This window comes from Rutidosis leptorrhynchoides, chromosome 8 (assembly GCF_046630445.1).
Source record: "Rutidosis leptorrhynchoides isolate AG116_Rl617_1_P2 chromosome 8, CSIRO_AGI_Rlap_v1, whole genome shotgun sequence".
Classification (NCBI taxonomy): Eukaryota; Viridiplantae; Streptophyta; class Magnoliopsida; order Asterales; family Asteraceae; genus Rutidosis; species Rutidosis leptorrhynchoides.
The window spans coordinates 261,120,550-261,142,711 of record NC_092340.1 but is presented as its reverse complement, the minus strand read 5'-3'; the positions used below and the strand labels follow the sequence as shown (position 1 = coordinate 261,142,711).

Here is a 22,162-nt window from a genome sequence, read left to right as displayed (position 1 = left end):
AACCAATCTTTGGCTTCTCCCTTTAAAGTCCAGGGAAATAACATGAGATAGATTTGTTCGTCTTCCACTTCTCGGATTTTGAATAGTGTGCAGATCCTATTAAAGGTACGTAGATGTTCATTTGGATCTTCCTTCGGCGCACCACTAAATTGGCATTGATTAGTCACCATGTGTAGAATTTGTCCTTTGATTTCATAATCTGGCGCATTAATGTCTGGATGAGTAATTGCGTGACCTTGGCCAGTGCGTTTAGCTCTCATTCGGTCTTCCATACTTAAAGGTTCCAGATTCTCCATAATTGAATTTGTTGAATCGGTATCACTAGATGATTCTGATTTAATGGTTCGTTCCTCAACAATCTCTGTTTGAATGATTGGTGGTTCCGGAGGAAAGTTTAATGGTTCATGATCTACGAACCGTTCCTGAATATTCTCTGGATTCTCAATTGTGAGGTCGGGTTCAAAAAATGGATTATCGGAAATTTGAACTGAAGTTCTTGGTCTACTGGATGACGATTCTAAAGAAAAATTAACGGCGGTTATATTTGCTAAATGTCTTGATCTAGTTACAGGTGGTGAACGTATAAAAGGTGGTGAACGTCTTGCTCGGTGCATTCACTGAATATCCTATTAGTTTTAAAAAGGAAAGAAAAATTATAATAAGTTATCCAATCAATAGACTTTTCTGATTTTGCCCACGTTTCGAATAGCCAAAAGATGCAGCAGAGGGGCAGGATTCATTTGGTCTCAATATAATTGAGGACTGTTTGGCTCCAATAACCCGGTCCACGTACAAATCCAACTATTACTACGAACCAGAAAATTTTGATGTCTATTAATTTAACCACTTAAAATAAATTTTCGTAATTTTAAGAAATTTAGATAAGAAGTAGAATAAAAAAAAAATCTAAGTCCTAAAACTAGAATGGCGAGAAATAAGAGAGAAAAAGAGTTCGTCGAAAAAGGTCGAAAAAGAAAAATGGTTGAAAAATAAAAGGTGACGGAAAAATAAAAGAAACTTATAAAAATTTAAAAATACTTGACTAACCTAACCTTATTACTACAACTAACTTAAAATTATAATCGCAAATTGAAATTACTAATTGGAATGATAATTGATACATAGTAAAAGGTGTCTAAAAATATTAAAGCTTACAAGAAAAACTAAATCCCAAATGGAATTAACTTAAAAAGAAACTAAAACTTAAAAAGGCGTCGCAAAATTTTAAAGCACCTAAATCTTAGTCTAAAGAAAAAGCACTTTAAGGAATTCTACGGCAAAGCCTAAAAATCTAGGAGTAAAAATAACTATAGCAAAAACTAAGTTTAAAATTAAATATGAGCTAAAAATACAAAAGTTACGCTACAACGATTAAAAAGGGACAAAATATAAAAATATACAAAAAGTTGTAAAAAGTACAATTTTTTTAAAAATATTATTTTTATATTATTTATTTTATTAAACTATTAATTTTATAATTTAATAAAACTAATTAAACTAAAATATAAATTAAATAAAACTTAAATTAAAATAAAACTTAATTATAATATTAATAATAATTAGGGTTAAATTATAATTATAATTAATAATAAACCGTAATTAATGCTGAATTAGGGCTTCCTGTTCGTGTGTCAGGTACCCTCCGCGAGTTGCGGTATTTAATGAAGAAAACCCCGCGAGTCGCGGGGTTCAGAAATTCAGATGACAGCTTTAAATTCGACGCGTTTTTTCTTTATTTATTTTTTTTTTCTGTTTTTAATTTTTTCTATAAATAAAAGATAGTTAATAAAACTTATATTTTTATAAACTAAAATAAAAATAAAGAAACTTATAAAACTTAAATATTTAACAAAATCTTAAAAATACTTATATTTTTGTTTTTCTTTTTATATTTTCGAATATTTAAAACGTATTTTTACAAAAGCGAATTTTAATAAAAGTAAACAAAAAAATCCTTTTTTTTTTTTATTAGCGTTGCGCTTCCGGCGTTTAAGAGAGTTCCCCGGCAGCGGCGCCAAAAATTACTTGATGTTATGCGAGGTGTATATAAAATAGCTTATATTTTACTAGGAAAAACTATTAAATACGATACAATTTTACACAAGATATTTATTTATTTATAGAATGGATATACTTAAACCTTGCTACAACACTTATAGGCAGTGTACCTAATCGTACAGTAGTGTAGTTTTTAGTAAGTCCGGTTCGTTCCACAGGGAAATCTTTAAACAAAGCTCAACGCTATATTAGTTTACTTTTATAAAAATACAAATATATATATAAGTAATATTATTATTATAAAGGGGGGTTTTTACCGTTTAATGACCGGTTTGTCGATTTTAAAACTTTAGTCGCAGTTAAAACTAAATGTAAAATATTAAAAATAAATACAAGACTTAAATTAAAGCATGAAGTAAATAAAGATAAATGAAATTACGAATAATAAAAGTGCGATAAAATAAACTTGCGATAATTAAAAAGTACGATAATTAAAAGTGCAATTAAATATAATAACAATAAAAATGCGATAATTAGAAGTGCAATTAAATATAAAATAAAGGAAATTAAATATGAAATAAAAGAATTATGCTTATTTAAACTTCCGTAACCATGATGTTTGACGTGTTGATTTTAGTTTTATGCCCATGGGTTAATTGTCCTTTGTCCTGGATTATTTAATATGTCCGTCTGGTTTTTGTCCATAACAGTCCATCAGTCATAAATATAAAGTGCGAGTGTCCTCGTCAAATTATCCTTATACCCGAAGTTAAATATTCCAACTAATTGGGGATTCGAATTGTAACAAGGTTTTAATACTTTGTTTAATGAATACACCAGGTTATCGACTGCGTGTAAACCAAGGTTTTACTACTTTGTTAACAATTACACCAATTACCCTTGAATGTAATTTTACCCCTGTTTTAATTATTCTAGTGGCTATTAATCCATTCCCGTGTCCGGTTAAATGAACGATTATTCGTACATATAAATACCCCACCCATCGTGTCCGATTGAGTGTATATGGTAATTTATAGGGACGCCCAATTGTAAATCTTTATATTAACATTAACAAACTATCATTTAGTTAAACAAATATAAAGCCCATTAATAGCCCATAGTCTAATTTCCACAAGTGTCGTTCTTTTGTCCAAACCCCAATTATGGTACAAAGCCCAATTACCCAATTTTAGTAATTAGCCCAACATCATGATTACTTCGTTTTAAATAAGCATAATAATAACTTAGCTACGAGACATTAATATAAAAAGGTTGAACATAACTTACAATGATTAAAAATAGCGTAGCGTTACACGGACAGAATTTCGACTTACACCCTTACAACATTCGCTAACATACCCTTATTATTAGAATTATAATTAAAATTAAAATTAAAATTAAAATATAAATATAAATATATACGATATAGATAGAGAGATGGATATATTTGGTGGTTTTTTCGATCAGAATTCGTTTGCTTTTATAGGAAGTTTCTGAAATTGGGGCTCCGCGACTCGCGGCCTTTTTGGCCTTCAAACTCCGCGAGTCGCGGAGAATGAAAATACAGCTCACACTTTGGAGTCTTTCTCTGCCGACGGTTTTTATTTATAAATATAATATATATATAATTAATATAATTAATTATATATTATATTATATTTATATACATAGTTAACTTGTAATTTTTAGTCCATTGCGTCGAGTGTTGAGAGTTGACTCTGGTCCCGGTTCCGGATTTTCGAACGTCCTTGCGTACAATTTAATATCTTGTACTTTGCGTTTTTAATCTTGTACTCTTGTAATTTCGAGACGTTTCTTATCAATAATTGGAACCTTTTTGATTGTCTTTTGTACTTTTGAGCTTTTTGGTCGTTTGCGTCTTCAATTCGTCGAATCTGTCTTTTGTCTTCACCTTTTATTATTTAAACGAATATCACTTGTAAATAGAACAATTGCAACTAAAAGCTTGTCTTTCTTGAGGAATAATGCTATGAAATATATGTTCGTTTTTAGCATTATCAAGTACGTAAACGTAACGGAGATGATAAACACTAGGTTTGACTTTACGAGCATAATCCACAAATCATACCCATAACCTCCATAGCTATAACTCATAATTTCCTTAGCTCTATCCCGCTCGAAAAACCATTTTGAAAGTGACAAGCTCATGACCTCGTCGTAGTATTTTATGTATAATATTACTAAAAATATTAAGATTAATAATAATAATAGTAATAATAATAATAATAATAATAATAATAATAATAATAATAATAATAATAATAATAATAATAATAATAATAATAATAATAATAATAATTAATATAAATAATAAATAATAATAATATTACACATGGAGTAATATATGTGTAAGAACTCGAGCAGAAACTGGACTTTTATAGGCAACTTTTTGAAATCTGATGCCCATGCGATCGCATGGGTTTTTAGTGTATTTGCCATGCGATCGCATGGCCGCCTGATCCAGCTCAAAATGTTTTTGTTTTCTTGTTTGTCGACATATTATTATATAATATATATAATTTATATAATTTAAATAATTAATTATATATTATATTAAATTCATGTGCATAGTTGACTTGTAATTTTCGTTCCGATGACCCGTACGTTGTCACTCGACTTATGTCCCGGTTCCGGTTTCTCGAACGCATTTTTGTACGCTTAGAAAACTCGCAATTTACGTTTTGTGACTCGTACCTTTGTCAAAATATAGTCTTAAATTATCAATAAACTATATCATTCAAAGTGTATCTTAAACTTTCGAGTGTTTTGGTCATTTACTTCTATAAATCATTGTCTCGCTATTTGTTGATATATATATATAATAACAAATCGTTTTATGACCAAGTTAATATATATTTTCAACATTCATAAACACGTTTTAAATATACGTCGCAAGTTATTCATACAATTAATATTCCAACTTATCATATATATTCAAATAAATATTTAAACCAATAAGTTTAATGTACGGTATTAAACAATTAAAACTTTATTACGTTTTCAAGTTATAGTATATATATGTATCTATTTACATGTAATGGTTCGCGAATCGTTGAGAACAACCGAAGGGTACTTGAATAGTTCAAAAATTTTGAGATTTGATTTTACAGACTTTGCTTATCGTGTCGGAAACGTTAAATCATTTAAATATAAAGTTTAAATTTGGTCAGAAATTTCTGGGTCATCACACTAATCAGGGATTTTGAAATGGAAAATGAAGAAGAAAATAATAATGATGATGGAGAAGAAGAGATGGAGGAAACTAGTGCAAAGAAAAACATACAATCTGAGAGTGAGCAAGAAGTTGAAGAAAGGGAGGTAAAACAACTAAAATGAACAAACTGAAACAATACAAACATTGTTTATTATATGATGAATGTTAACGATGAATAATTTTTTATTTCAGGTGAATGCTCAATGTTTGAATGAAGAGAATGTTGCTAGTGAACAAAGGAATAATGTGATCCAAACTGAGGTAGATAAAAAATATTAGTAAAAAATAACAAAAAAAATTATTAATAATATGATAAAAACTATAACTATAATTAATATTTATTTCAGGTGAATGATGAAGAAATAGATGAAGAAGTTGATGCTACTCCGCAAGTGAATGTGAATGAAGTTGAAGAAAGAAGACAAGAGAAAAGAACTGAGGTGCATAATATTAATTAAAAAATATAAAGAATAATTATTTATAAAAAGAATATGATAAAAAACTATACTATAATCAACGTTTAAATTCAGGTGAATGTTGATGCAAGTGCAAAAGTGAATGTTGATGCTACTCCACAAGTGAATGTGAATGAAGTTGAAGAAAGAAGACAAGAGAAAAGAACTGAGGTACATAATATTAATGAAAAAATATAAAGAATAATTATTTATAAAAAGAATATGATAAAAAAACTATACTATAATCAATGTTTAAATTCAGGTGAATGTTGATGCTAGTGCACAAGTGAATGTTGATGCTAGTGTCCAAGTGAATGAAAGAGAAGTTGAAGAAAGAAGACAAGAGAATACTGCTGAGGTAGATAATATTAATAAAAGAATATAAAGAATAATTATTAATAAAAACAATATGATAAAAACTATACTATAATCAACGTTTAATTCAGGTGAATGTTGATGGATTGAATAAGCTAGTAGATGCTAGTGAATAGTTGAAAGTTACTGATGTTAAAGAAAGAAATAAAGAGAATAATAATGAGGTAGAAAATACTAATGAAAAATAGCAAGAATAATTATTTATTATATGATAAGAGCTAACTATAATAAATATTTAATTAAGGTAACTAATGAAGCATTGGATAAGGAGGATGGTAATGAAAAAAAATAAACAAGTTGAAGAGGGGGTTGTTATGATAGCTGAGATCCTGAAAGATATAAATGGAAAGAATCAAAAGCATGATTTAGATGAAAATGAAAATGATGAAGAGGGCATGAAAGGAAAAGCGAAACGAGAAACTCGTTTAGCAGCAGTGTACAAATCACCCTGGTATGAACGGCAGGTGAACATCAAAGAAAAAGTTGAGAAAGAAGAAAAGAAAATTGCAAGATACTTCAAATCTTTTCTGCAGGATGATTAGTAAGTATACTTTTATATATTATCATTCATGTATTAAAAAAACACAACTAATAGATACCGGAATAGTGACATATATAATGATAAAATTAACATAATTTCGGATATCTATTTTTTTCCAGCGATTTTGTATACACTTGTGATTATCCAACAGCATGTTTCCCAATGCCCATGGCTAGTCTCTTCTATCGGATAGCTGTTCATGCACCAGTAATTGATGTTTGGTCATCAATTCTGAATGATGAAGAAAAGCATGCTTCAGTTAACTCTCCGAAAAGATACTTCATGCCAACAAGTTTTATTGTAAGTTTTATAAAAATATTCAATCATTTCAATATTAATGTATAAATTAAATGAATAGATATCATTCATGAGTTATTTTATATCATATGTTTGAAAATATTTTTTATAATTTAAAAAATAACTTGATATTATTCACCATGTAAAGAATAGAGAAGTTGATGAAGAGTAAGCCAACCAAATCAGACCAGGAAGAATTCAATGCCAATGTAGTTAATATTGTGAAAGATGAAGAAGGAAAAAGGAATTTCAGTTCATATGATCTGGTATGAAAAAAATGACAAATAAAAATTATATACTTACATATTTCATAATAAAATGAAGAATTATATTTCATATAAACTGATATAAAAAAAATTCAATACAGGTGATGTTTCCAATCTGCAAATCAGATCACTTTTATGTGATCTGTGCAAACATGAAAACTGGAATCCTTGATGTGATTGACAATTCAGGAAAGGAAGTTATATACGAAAACAAGTATGGAAAGATACCAACAAATGTGGTAAGTAAACTCAGAAATGTTACTTCAATAAGTATATATAATAGCATATAGTTTATGATGAATGAAAAAAACAATATGAAAATTATATGTTAAAAAACTGGAGATAGTTATGATGAATACTAAAAATACAGATGAATGATAGAAATATACATATTACTGCTTATAGTATATCATGAATGATAGAATATTAGGTGTTAAAAAAACTGCGCATAATTATGATGAATGATAAAAAAGTATAGATAAATTATATACATATATGAATAATTAATTGTAAAGTTGTATGTAAAATAGATTAAAATGAATGATGTTGAATTAGCGATTAATAAAATTGATATTGATTAAATTATTGATAAGCATCGTGTTTAACTATAGGTAGTTTGTTTTACTAAAATGTTTAATACTTAACTAAGAGAATATATTGTTTTTAGAGATTGATTTTTAAACAGTATCTAAAGAGCAAGGAAATCCAATTGAAAAAATGGGATGCAAAGTAAACGTGCTACCACTGGCATGGAGCACAAAATCAAACGATATAGACTGTGGTGTTTTCGTGATGCGTCACATGGAAACATACATGGGAGATCCTAAATGGAAGAGCGGTTTGTTTAAAGAAGGACCAGGTCAAACAAAACAGTTGAATGACTTGCGTGTGAAATATGGAGTGAAGATTTTAACACATCCTACAAATAAATCTATGAATGAGTGGATAGAAAAGTACAATACCTATGAAGCAACTCATTCAGAAAAGGAGAAAGAAGAGAAGCTAAAGAAAGAAGAGAAGAATCATAGAGAGACAATTAATTCAAGGTTTTAAAAAAGATCAGTGATGTCTTGAAACAGAAGAAGAATTCGGGTGATGAAAAGAAATATTTTGGAACTGTGTTTTGACGAATTATGAACATCAACGTCTTAAACCAATGTTTGTTTGATGCTTATTTTGTATAAGCTAAATGTTTGTTTCCTGAATGATGGAAAATGGAACAATGAATGATATGTTTGGTAAATGATTGAAACTTTTATGATGAATGTTTGTGATATATTAGAAAAATTGATAAACGATGAATGATAGATTGAAAATAGATATAAATGATTATGAATTTAAAATAACGATAGATTATGATTCATGATAACAAAAAATGGATTATTACATTGTAACATTATGAATTTAAACTAATTTTTTTAAAACAAAATGATTTAAAAAATATATAAATGATTAATAAAAACATACAATAATTGTAATGTTACAAAAAATGATTTTAGTAATCATAACGATTCATCTTTTATTTTTGATATTAAAACTTGAGAAGATGAATGATAAAAATGAGGTGATGAATGATTAAAAAACAAGATGAATGAAAAAAGGAGGTGATGAATAATAAAAAATTAAAATGAATGAAAAAAGTAAATGATGAACGACAAAAAGTTGAAAACAAATAAGGTGATAAATGATGGAAAAAAATATGAATAATAAAAAGGAGATGATGAATGATAAAATAGAGATTGCTAATGGAAAATAATATGAATGATAAAAGAAGATGATGAATGATAAAAGTAGGTGATGAATGATGAAAATTTTGCGATGAATGATAAAATGAGATGATGAATGATTAAAATGACAAGAATAATGATTAAAATGTATTGATGAATGATAAAATAACGTGATAAATAATAAAATAAATCTGATAAATAAAAAGAAAGAACTAAAAATAACTAAAAACAAGATAAACAATATAATGAATGATAAAATTTATGAATGATAAAATTCATGATCATAATGCTTTGATGAATGATCCAAAACTTGAAAAAATACCCAGTAATCTAATTTCACAGAAAATTATACTAAAAAAGAGTAGCAGTATAAAAACATATAGAAAATTATAAAAAAGATAAAACATTAACAATTAATCAGAATCAGAATCTTCATCTTCATATGCAACGTCTTCATCATCTTCCTCACTTTCGTCTTCTAATTCAAAGTCAATGACATTTTTTCCTTTATTCTTTGAATTATGTAGTTGAGTGAGGTCAGTAGTACGAGTTCGAACATTGTGATCATGAATACCACAGTCAATGACATTTTTTCCTTTATTCTTTGAATTATGTAGTTGAGTGAGGTCAGTAGTACAAGTCCGAACATTGTGACCAAGAATACCACAACGCTTGCAAGCTCTTGGCTTAACATGTTTCTTAACAGCCACTTCTTTGGAAGACAATATCCGATTTGATCTACGTTGACCTTTGTTTCTAATATTCTCCGGAGCACGAATATTCGAATTGACTGGTTTAGAGAATCCCCATAGTCTATTAATATGTTCACCTCTAGTAGATGTAGAAGGCTCATCAGAAGTAGAACCAAGAAAATAGCCAATTAAGACATCAAACTTATCTCTAAAACTAACAAGTTTATCTAGATCATCTCGATATAAAGAGGAAACCTTCCTAAGCTTGTTGAAAACGTGATTGATAATCTTTTTGGATTCAGACTTATCATCAGAATAGACAAAAATGAAATTAAATGTTTCAGATACCTCCTTTGACCACCTCCTCAACAAATGAACCATAGGGATAGCAACAACATCATGAACATGATACACATAAAATATGTGCCTACATAAACGACCTTCACGTGTAAAAAGCAAACACGAACAGCTGGCTTCGGCAGTTTTAACATCAAAAGTAACCTAAAAAAAAGAGAAAATTACAAAGTTAACAACAAAGATAAATAACAAAACATAATGAATGGAAAAAAATGATGAATGACAAAAAAAAATGAATGACAAAAACATATAATAACAAAAACATATAATAACAAAAAAAAATATGATGAATGACAAATATACTGAAAGAAAAAAATAAATTAATTAAACCTAAAAATATATTAAAACAAAAAAAACAAAAAAAAATGTAAGTAATCAGATTAGGAAAAATTTAAAAAGATATGAAGTGAAAGCTGACCCTATATTTCCAGTTTAGACGAGGAGGAGGAAATTTCTCTTCAATTACACATAATTGTTTGCCTTCATTCTCTTAAATGGTTGAGCTGATTTGCACACAAGAGAAAGAAGACTGAAATATTTCTTCTTGAACCAACAGAAACATGGTTGGTGTATTAGTGTATAAAAATCCCTAGCATGCAACTCAATTAGCTTATTGGTAACACAATTAATAGATCTATTATCCATTTCAAACTCGAGAACCATGTTGTTATGGCGCTGCTTTTCAACTACAACATCGAAGCGTGAAAAAAACTCCACCAATTTAGAATGCTTGTTCTTGCATTTTATAAAGAATAAATTTTCACTCTCACAAAGTGATGACGTTCTCATCAATCCAGCCATTGGTGTATCTCGGAAAAAAACACGGTATCCACTTCTCATTCATAGCATACATATCTTTAAACCAATCGACATCATGCAAGCCAAATTCATCTAAAACATGTTGCCAACACTTTTCAAACTTTTCAGCATTCAACTCTTGATTCCAGAATATGTTATTCATTTGCTTACGAAAATCTTTATTTGAAAACAACTCACGACCAACCTATAAAAAAAAAATATAAAACAAATGAATGATATCAAAACATGAATTAAACTAGAAAATTTACCTTTTTTCAAGTTTTTGACTGATATGCCACATACATAACCGATGCTGCGCAGTCTTAAACTTTATTTTAATAGCCTCCAACATTGCTGGGTCTTGATCAGTGGACACTAAGCCAGGTTCAGTCCCAAAAACTTTGAGAAAACAATCAAGAAACCAACTAAATGATTCTATGCTTTCACTAGCTAATAAAGCAGCTCCAAAAATAACAAGCTTCTTATGATTATCAACTCCAGTGAGAGGTACAAAAACCATGTTATACCTATAATATAAAAAATCAGTAGTAAAAAATCACGTAAAAATAAAATAAAAATTATAAGATGAATGATAAAAATAAAGTATTTCAATCATTCAGTAATGTTTTTAATGTTTAATGAATGATATTATGAATGAATAATGTCTTAAATAATAATTATTTAGTTAATTTATGATCAAAATAAAGTGCAGGTTTAGGATAAAAAAAGTAAAATAAGTAATCTGTCAATATGAATGAGAAAAATCAATGATGAATGATGACTGATTAAATTATGAATGATAAATGATGAATGATGATTGATGAATCATAAATGATGAAGCATGAATGACGAATGATGAATGATGAATGATGAAAAATGAATGATAAAAATAAAGTGTTGAATGATAAAAATAGAATGATAAATAACAAAAATAAAGTGATACGAATTACAGAAAATCTACATATTTGTACCATATGTAGCATCAAAGCCAACGATATCACCAAACTCTTTGTAGTTCAACTTAGAAATATTGTCAGTCTAAAAAACCCCACGTAAAAAATCATTATGATCACAATAATACTCGACACTGGAGTTAGGTAAAGTATTTTTCTTCATAAGCAGTTGTTCAATAGCAATATGTGCATCAGTATCACCTAGAGATTGGATCAAATCACGATGAAAATTATTGAAATCTACAGGCAAAGGACCAACATTATCAATACCACCACTAAGAGCACTAAAAAGTGTGTGAGCTTTAAATCCACCCATATTTGATCGAGTACTGAGTTTGAAAAGAAATTCCATGTGTTCAGGATCCAACTTCCTCCTTTTATTCAACAAATTCCTATTCCTCTCAGTTATGAGTTTGTGACTATGCCCCTCAAAAAACTTAAAAATAACAATCTTACCCTCAATAAGTTTGAATCTAATGCAAGCTTCACATTCAACCTTAATACTAGAAGATTTACGGTTAGACACTTTCCTACGCTGACGCTTTCGCTTTGCAGGTTTATCAGGAATGGAAGAATCAGGATCAGGGACAGATTGAGATGCATTGACATTAGCAGGTGGATTAACAATAGCAGGGGGAACAAGAGGTTTTGGGACAGGACGACCTGACCTATTACACCTATAAACTTGGTAAATAACTAAACCATCTTCATCTTTATTTTCAAAAGCTTTCTTAATATTGAACCCAGCAGCCTCATCATATAAGTCATAAAAATATAAACAATCTTCCCATGATCTTAATACGGAACCAATAACAGGATTAAAATGATCTGGAACATTAGGAAACCACAATTTCTTTCCATCAGGACCTTCATCCTCATAAGAAGACAAAAAATAATTTCTACAGACAGAGTTGGTGCCTATAAAAGAAAAATACAATAAAATTAGTTATAAATTACATGATGAATGATGAAGCATGAATGATAAATGATGAATGATAAATGATACATGATGAATGATAAAAAAAAATGAAACAACATAAAGTTTACGATGAATAATAAAAAAATCCATACAATAATTAGATTAAAATGTTACATGATGATCAAAGAAAAACAAAATATGAATGTTATATATTATAAACTGCCTACATTTATAATGAATGATTTAAAATACAGATGAATGTTAAAAAATACATAATGAATGGTACACAAGTACATGAAACTGCGTATAGTTTATCATACAACACAAACAAAAAACATTTATAATACAACAAAACTCTAAAAAAGCAGATTTCACTGATGAATCAAAACATATATATTGAACAGAAAAATTACATTTGTCATTGATCACAATGAATATCTAATTCATATAAAAAACACTAAACATAAAAAGAGACTGGATGAATGATAAAAAATATCAGATGAATGATGAATGAAAAACTTACTAGAAAATGTATCAGCAACAGAATCAGCAGCTGATTCATTAGACGAATTCGTAACAACATGAACTGGAAAAAAAGAAACGAACGACGTATATCAGTTAAACCTACTTTTAAACATAAAACTAATTTAAGTAAAACAACAAAAGAGAATACGAATGAACGTAACCATCAGATTGAGCAATTGAAGTTGAATCTGCGATTGAAGATAAATCCATGAGTATATGTTGTAAATTGATGATGAAGACGATGAATATTGATGATGAATACAGAGATCGAAAGTAACAGGATGAACGATTGAAGTTAAAAGTAGTAATTAAAAAATTAAAAATAAACGATTGAATTGAATCTACGATTTAAGTTTAATCGATGAATATATGTTGAAGATTAATGATGAAGATGATGATGAATATTGATGACGAAGAGAGAGAACGAACAGAAGAGGAATGAACGAGGAGAAAAGATAAAATATACGGAAATTAAAAATGTGAAATTCCGATTTTACCCCTCCGCGTTTTTCCAGCATAAATTGTATTTTTTATTAAAAATATGAAATGGGAGGCTCATATTCACTTATCCAGTTTGTACCCCATTTAGTGCTTATCCCTCGATTGATCCACTATATATATATATATATATATATATATATATATATATATATATATATATATATATATATATATAAAGGTGATGTTGGACAATAACAGGATAATCTTACAATGACGAATGGTAAAATTCCTTCGACTAATATATATATATATGGGATGGTGCCAGGGCCGGTCCTGACTTTTTGGATGCCCTGTGCAAGACGATCAAATAATGCCCCTATCCTATTTTATAATGAAGTGTTTGAACCTAATCACCTTATATAACTCATTCGTTAAAATCTTTAATTATTTGATTTAACAATTTGAACAGTTAAACAAGGAGTGATAGTAATGACTTAACTAATGAGTCTAGTTACACATCCTTCGAGTGTATTTTAAAATTTTTATAGGGAGTACATATTAGATTTTTACGAAAAATGATATTCCTTCTTCTCAAATTAATAATCTACATACAAAAAAATACAGTTTCGTTTTTTACCTTTAGTTACACTATTCCTCAAAAATTTACATCTAAAGTAAAGAACAAAAGTGACATTTATCTCTTAAAGAGAGTAAAAGTAACATTATGTATTATTGTTGATTTATGAATGAAGTTCACATATTCGTATACATTGCAAAAGTAATTGAATATTAGTATTATAATTTTAATTTATAATATATAAAATTGAAGTAATTCGTTGAGGATGGCTTTTTTCCTTTTAGAAATAACCGAAGTAAAGATAAAAAAAATTACTCCAATATTATATATACTATTTACAGAAGTACGGAATATAATATTATGAAATCATTAGATATTAGTGTAGATAATTAGATATTTATGGATAATTAAAAAAGAAAATACGGACGCATCATCTTGACACCTGTAGACACATTTTATTTAATATTTAATATTTAATTTATATATTCATTCTCATTTCTTATATTAACATTATTTGTGGGACCTCCTTTTTTACATCAGAAAATTAAAATCCACACACCAATTGTACAATACGTTATAAAAGATGTACTCCGTACTATTAACCTTATCTCTCCAACTTTTATCTTTCCTTTTCTTCTTCTTCTTCTTCCCATTCTGTCTTCCCATATACTCTGCAACTTAATTTTTTTTTTTTAAAAAAAAACTCAAACTCTCATATGACCGTATGATGCCCCTTAAATTTTGATGCCCAGTGCGGTTGCACTTGTGGCTCACCCCTAAATCCGGCCCTGGATGGTGCTAGAGTTATAATTTGATTTAGATAATCGTGTAATTATATGTGAGACAATAATATTATACATGTTGCCTAGTTGTATAAGTATTTGATAATCCGTAATATTTTCTTGCGCATGAGTTGGACTAATTTATGAAAATTTATTAATTTTGTATATATATACTAATGGAGAGCTTTTGCTGTCATTTACTCCTTTGAATATTGTCGATTATTAGTTGGTGCTAGAGTTATAATTTGATTTAGATAATTATATTATTGTACGTGACAACAATTTATAATCGTTGTCTAGGTGTATAATAGGATTTGATAATTCGTAAATTTTCGTACACACGAGTTGAATTAATTTATTAAATTTTCTGTCATCGTTACTCCTTTGAATATTTTCGTTTTAGTGGTACGATGTCGTCTTTTTTATTTGTGTGTTATTTTAAACATGGTTATTATTATGGGTCGTTTCAAATAAATAAATTACGGAAAAAAAAGTTTGATATATATATCGACGAGACCATATTGAGGAAAAAATTACGCACGAGTTTAAATTTGAGATGATATTGTATTTGAAGAATTAAGATCACGTTCATTCGATAAATATAAATATAAAATACAAATAAATAAATATAAATATATCACTAATAAAAATAAAATAACCGACCTTAGAAGTTGCCTATTTATTTACAGCCCCTAAACCTTCAACATATGCGTCTATCGTTCCTTCTTCTTTCTCCAATCCTTTATCTTGCCCCCTTTCATATTTAGCCCTAATTACAAATCTCCAAGGGTACATCAGAAACTTTCCAATTTTCATTCGTATTGCACCAAAGGTATTTTTTGCATATTTACATTCAATTCAATTCAATTCAATTCTGTTTAATTATTATTTAACCTCTATTATCTATCACGTACCATATTCCCCAATTTTGTTTCCCACCCTTTATGTTCATCATGAGTCAGTTAAGCTTAAAATTGATTCAATTATCGCTCATTGTTCAACGATTAATGTTGTTTCTTATCTGCGTTTTGTTCCTACATCCTAAATTTCTAGGGTTTGACTTTTTTCTCTCCCGATTTTGACTTATGTAAATACTTGATTGTAAGATGATAGTATTAAGCTTTAATAATTGGTGAATGTGGTTTAAATGGTTCTACAGTATGTTTTGTTGATTGGATTAGAGTTCAAAAGATTGGATCAGAGTTCAAAATATTTTGTTTGTATTGCAGATAAGAGGCTTGATTTTTTTCTTTCTGATTTTGACCTGTTGATTGAAACCTTTAATTAATATATTTGAGATAATAGTATTGAGTTATAATTAATTAGTTTGTTTTCTGTATGAGATTTTGCAAGTGATTGAAATTTTTTAGTTTACTTCATAGATTTTTAGGGTTTGACTTTTTATGACTCTGACTCTCTTGTACCGTTAACTCTTGAATGTTAGATGATATTATTAAGTAATAACTTCTTTGTGTGGTTTAATTTGTTATTATATTATATTATATTATATTATATACTCTGTTTTATCCATGGGATTTGAAAAAGATTTAGTTTTATGCTTGAATTTTATTGGTTACAGAGATGGCAATTGTGCCATCGAAGAAGACGGTGATAGCTATCTGTCATTATGGAGGGGAGTTTGAAACAAATGAAGATGGGACAATGTTATATAGTGGTGGGGAGGCTTATGCTGTTGATCTTGATGATAATACGCAATTAAGCGGTTTTAAGCAAGAGATAGCCGAAACTCTTGATTCGACGGTTGATGGAATGTTAGTGAAGTATTTTCTGCCTGGAAATATGAAGAATCTTATTACTGTATCTAAAGATAAGGATTTTGAACGAATGGTGAACTATTATAAAGAATCTGACCAATTAGAGGTCTTTATAATAAAAGAAGCCCCACCAGTTAAATCTTCAATGAAGAAGCAGGCTGCACGTAGGTAAGTTTCTTGATTCGATTGATGAAATATTAATTACGTAGGCTAGTTTCTGTATTGACTATGTGTAGTGCATGTTAATGATCACTTTATGGCGTTAAAAGGGCGTTTGGACGTGCGTGTTAACTGATTATAGCGACTAGATATGACATTTTTATGATTTGAGTAGACATTATGTGAAGTAAGACTATAAGACTTCTGATTTATGATAAGGGTAAATTGGTTATTTTTATTTACTCTCAGATAGTCAGTTTGTTGCAAGAGGTTTGCAATTGATTATTAAAACCAAGGTTGCAAAACTCGCTACTTGACTCCGTCGAGACTTTGGAGGGAGTAATCAGCAACTCGGGATTAATCAGATTGGATTTTTTATACATTTAAATAATAAATCTCAAAGCTCTATAAATTTTACATAATTGTCTAAAAACGTTAATATTATCGTTCATTTGTTCAAAAACTCTAAAATGCTAGTTTAAATTCATATTAAAAATTTGATAAATTATGACTTTGACCGCATTGACCAAGAAGATCGATTTTGACCCATTAATCGACTTTGACTGATTAATTAATCGGATTTTTGAAATTTGGATTGGTCTGTTCCTAAAAAGGAGTAATTTGGGATTAGTCGGTTGTAATCGGGGTTTTCCACATCAGTGATCCAAACTATATATTTAATTATAGAACCAAAAGTATTTTTTTAATCCAAACATCAAAAAATTGATTATTGATACATGATTACAAATCTTTTTGTTTAGAGATGTGGATACAAAGTTTTTGGATGGAAAACTTATAAACAAGATAAATGTGAAGTAGTTAAAGAATTTTCTATGTTTCTTTAGCACATTAAATTATTGATTTTTTTTTTTTTTTTTCTGCACTTAAGATTGTGAATGTGGAGAAATAATTGTTTATCAATTTTATAAGAACCATACTGATGATTGTTTATTATTTTTTAATTTTAGACCGCAACCGAGACCAGTTGAGACACAAGTTGCTCCTATTCAGCCACCTGCTGATGTCATCCCAACTGATACAATCTCATTAAATGAAATTGTCGACATCGAAACAACAAGTGAAATCGTTCCTGTTTCTAATCCGATTCCGTTCAACCCTTTCCCTATGGTCGTAACTAATAACGAGCCGCACGTTGCTGCAAAACAATGGGAGAATCTTATAACCGGTGTCGGCCAAAGATTCCATTCGTTAGCTGAATTTCGGGAAGCGTTAAGAAAATATTCTATTGCTCACGGGTTCAATTACATGTACAAAAAGAACGAGAATCAACGCGTAACCGTAAAATGCAAAGCGGAAGGTTGTGAATGGCGTATACATGCGTCAAGACTTTCAACGACTCAATTAGTTTGTATTAAAACAATGAAACCAACACATAATTGCCAAGGAGGTACGATAAAACCCGCGTTTCGAGCTACGAGAAGTTGGGTCGGGAATTTAATAAAAGAAAAAGTTAAAGTTTCTCCAAAGATTAAGCCGAAAGACATTGCTAATGATCTTAAACGTGATTATGGAATCGAGCTTAATTACTCGCAAGCAAGGCGTGCTAAAGAGTACGCGCGTGAACAACTTTTAGGGTCGTATAAAGATTCGTATAGTGAATTACCGTTTTTTTGTCAAAAGATGATGGAAACGAATCCGGGTAGTCGTGCGACATTTAGTACGTATGAGGATTCGAGTTTTCATCGGCTTTTCGTTGCGTTTCATGCCTCGTTAATAGGTTTTATCCAAGGTTGTCGGCCTTTGCTTTTTCTTGATAGCACACCGTTGAATTCGAGGTATCAAGGTATGTTGTTGACCGCCACGTCAACGGACGGTAATGACGGGGTGTTTCCCGTTGCATTTGCGGTAGTCGATGTCGAAAACGAGGATAATTGGAGGTGGTTTTTGAATGAATTGAAAATTTCGTTAAACGGGCACGGCCCGATTACGTTTGTGGCGGACTTTGAAAAGGGTCTAAAGGAATCGTTACCCGAAATATTTGGGCCCGCGTGTTTTCATGCTTATTGTTTAGGTTATGTAGCCAAGAAACTTAATAAAGATTTAACGGGCCATTTTTCACATGATGCTAGACGACTTATGGTTGAAGATTTGTACAATGCTGCGTACGCATCAACACTTACGGGATTCACGAAATATATGGATAATATAAAAGCCATTTCTCTCGAAGCCTATAATTGGGTTTTAAATATTGACACTCAACATTGGGCTAATATGTTTATAGGTGGATTAAGGTACAATCATTTGACATGTAATTTCGGTCAACATTTTTACGCGTGGGTGTCGGAAGCAAACGAGTTACCAGTAACTCAATTGGTTGATGAATTGAGGGGAAAACTGATGCAATTGATGTACGCACGTAGAGTTGAATCAAGTCAATGGTTGACTCGTTTAACACCTTCTATGGAAGAAAAGTTAAAGGGCGAGATTGTAAAATCACACTCGGTTCAAATATTACAGTCCGAAGGAACCAAATTTAAGGTTTATTATGATGATAATGAAGATGTTTATGTTGATGTTGAGAATTGGAATTGTACATGTAAAGATGGGTTAGTTAGCGGCTTACCTTGTTGTCATGTTCTTGCTTTTTTGGAATCTTATGGTAGAAGCCCGTATGATCTTTGTTGTCAATATTATTTTGTTGAGAACTACCAATTAGCGTATGTAGATTCTATAAATCCTGTTCCAAATTTGGAAAGATTAATGGATGTTGAGGTGGATGATGGTGCGATTGTTGTGACTCCTCCAAATGCGATTCGTCCACCTGGCAGAACCAAGATACGGAAGGTTGTACCGGGTCAGGTGGGCCCGTCTGACTTTTTGAAACGTCAACTTCAATGCGGGAAGTGTAAAGGCCTTGGTCATAATAAGAGGTCTTGCAAGTACGTTTTTCTTTCTCAAAGAACTAGTCTTTATCTTTAATATTTTCGACCACATTCACATTGTTCATGAGATTCCATTAGAGGTGGAAAAATGGGTGGGTTTGATTAACAAGAAAGGTTAGTACATGTAAATGATAGTAATGCTCAGAAGTGGAGCTGGGGGGGTGTTAAGTGGTATGTGTAATGGTATGACCCGTAAGTTTGAATAATCAGTCAAAAAGTCCCCTCTAATTGTGATATATGTGAATAAAAACGTATTAATATCATAATATTTATGGAATAAAAAGTATCTTATACGAATGATATATGATCCCCTGTACGGTGGTGGACTTGTAAGTCCATATCACTATCTATGTTTTCATTTTCTTAGGTAATATCTTTATATTCATATTCTTACTTTCTTTTTTCCCGTTGTCTTTGAGTGTATACCTTTGTTAGAGGTGTTCAATATTTGGTTTGAAACCGTTTAATTTGAAAACCGAACCAAATTTAAACCGTTTAAAAGCAAATTGAAGGTGAAAAATGTCATTTTTTGTTGGATTTAGGATAGGAATCTATGTTGGATTTAAGAAAGATGTGATAAATGTTTGTTTTGCCTTAATATTTAAGAATGCATTACTCAAAATTTGAGTGATCGAGAGAAACAAGCGAGGATAAATTGGGAAATTTAATGATATCTAATAGTTTTCTGTGCAACTCAACAATTGTTTTTGGAACATATATATTAATAATATAGTAGTAAGGTGGACGCTTATTTTGGGACAGATGGAATATATTGTAATCATATATCTTCCTATTTTATATTTTTATTTACGTCAATCATATATAAAATTCACATGAATAAAAAACATTGACAGTCAACAGACCCATATTACTTTACCTGTTATGTTCCATATCAATGTTGACCCATTACCCGACCGTTTTCCCAGCTCTACGTTGGTTCTACAAAGTTAGGCTCCAATGTACGACCCGAGCCTGACATCATATCCAATAATAATGTCCCTGCTTATATATAATGGTGGTTTTCTTTATTAAATCTTTTATGGCTTCGTAACTTATGAATTGCACCTTTTTTCTTTCAGAGGGAATAATAATCATATGCCACAACTTCTGGAAGCTAACAACGGGGACATGGGTGCTTGGCAACAATGAGTGGCTGATGTAACGAGATCACTACTTATCGATTAGAATTCGTACCATACATATGGAATTTTGTCAGTTGATTTTTATTTTTTTTATTTTTTTTTATAGTAACTTGATAAGCAACCTTGTTTTTTGAGGTTAACTTTTAGTATAGATTAGTCAGGGTCCTTTTTTTGAACCGCTGGTTCGGCTTTTAATTAGTGGTCAGAGGTTTTTGTGTATGAAGCAAATGCATGCAATTTTGGTGGCCAAGGTAAACTCTTGTACACCTTCAAAGAGTGTGTTTCTATATTTTTTTATTCTTTTCAGTTAATACAAAGAAAATAATGATAACAAATTTATTTTCCCAAGTGTGTGCATTTTGGGGATATTGCAAGTAAAATCTTATGTATGTGCTGTAATTATCTTTTAGTATATCCGAGTCATTGGTTTGAAAACACCATCATTAAGTTTAGTTATTTGGTTAAAATAGAACCAACTATAGAAGTGTGCTATTGTTGTTTGATTTATTAAATTAATTTAAATATAATCTAGGTTTTTAATTTGAGAAACATAAAAATAAAATCATGAAGATTGATCCCCACTTTCTCACATTTTTAGCAATGTGTTTTCGTAGCACATACCAAGAGCTTTAAACTTCTAATTTTTATGATTGAGACGGATCTCGAACGACTTTAGTGGGAGGGCCAAAATTATTTCAAAAACTTACATAAGAAAATTTCTAAAATCATGGAGGGGCTATTATATAAAATATTTATATTTTAGATCCCAGAAAATAAAATTTACACTAACAGAACAAATTTTTGAAGGGGCCACTGCCCACCCCTGCCACCCCAAAGATCCGTCAACGTACTCATATTTAATAAAACCCTTCGTTTGGTAAAAAGAATTTAAAGTTATTAGACGGAGCGTAATAGTAACCAAGTAGCTGTTGCTTTCTATATATATTTAGATTTTTGACAGAGTAGCTGTAAATGTTAAAATAAAGAGTAAAAAGCTTTCTCAAAATCAAATGCTAGTTCTATTAGCTTTTACCTTTTTTTTCATCTGTAGTGTTTTAAGCTCTTTTAATCAAATTAATTTTGTCTATTAAATAAGAGCTTTTTTATAAAAACAATAAACTCTTAAAAACTTTGTGTCAAACATAATATTTATCATCTTACTATTTATATTCATTTTTATTACGGTTCCAAATACAAAAAGTTTAAAACTATTAGCAAACAACTACAAGCTATCAAACATCAGCT

At 29.8% G+C, this 22,162-nt stretch overlaps 2 protein-coding genes across 2 annotated transcripts; one reads left to right on the top strand and one right to left on the bottom strand.

Annotated features, from left to right (window-relative positions):
* Positions 1–9,307: 9,307 nt before the first annotated feature.
* On the bottom strand, positions 9,308–13,348 carry LOC139864161 (protein FAR1-RELATED SEQUENCE 5-like). The gene is made up of 7 exons (XM_071852748.1): positions 13,300–13,348; positions 13,137–13,199; positions 11,828–12,612; positions 11,703–11,779; positions 11,085–11,268; positions 10,725–10,946; positions 9,308–10,087 (listed from the first exon to the last, which is right to left on the bottom strand). Exons 1-7 carry the CDS (start codon positions 13,346–13,348, stop codon positions 9,308–9,310), a joined length of 2,160 nt encoding a protein of 719 aa, XP_071708849.1.
* A 2,314-nt stretch (positions 13,349–15,662) lies between these two features.
* On the top strand, positions 15,663–21,191 carry LOC139861352 (uncharacterized). Its single transcript, XM_071849724.1, has 4 exons — positions 15,663–15,770; positions 16,518–16,881; positions 17,841–19,772; positions 20,855–21,191. Exons 2-4 carry the CDS (start codon positions 16,520–16,522, stop codon positions 20,922–20,924), a joined length of 2,364 nt encoding a protein of 787 aa, XP_071705825.1. The 5' UTR covers positions 15,663–15,770; positions 16,518–16,519; the 3' UTR covers positions 20,925–21,191.
* Positions 21,192–22,162: the final 971 nt, after the last annotated feature.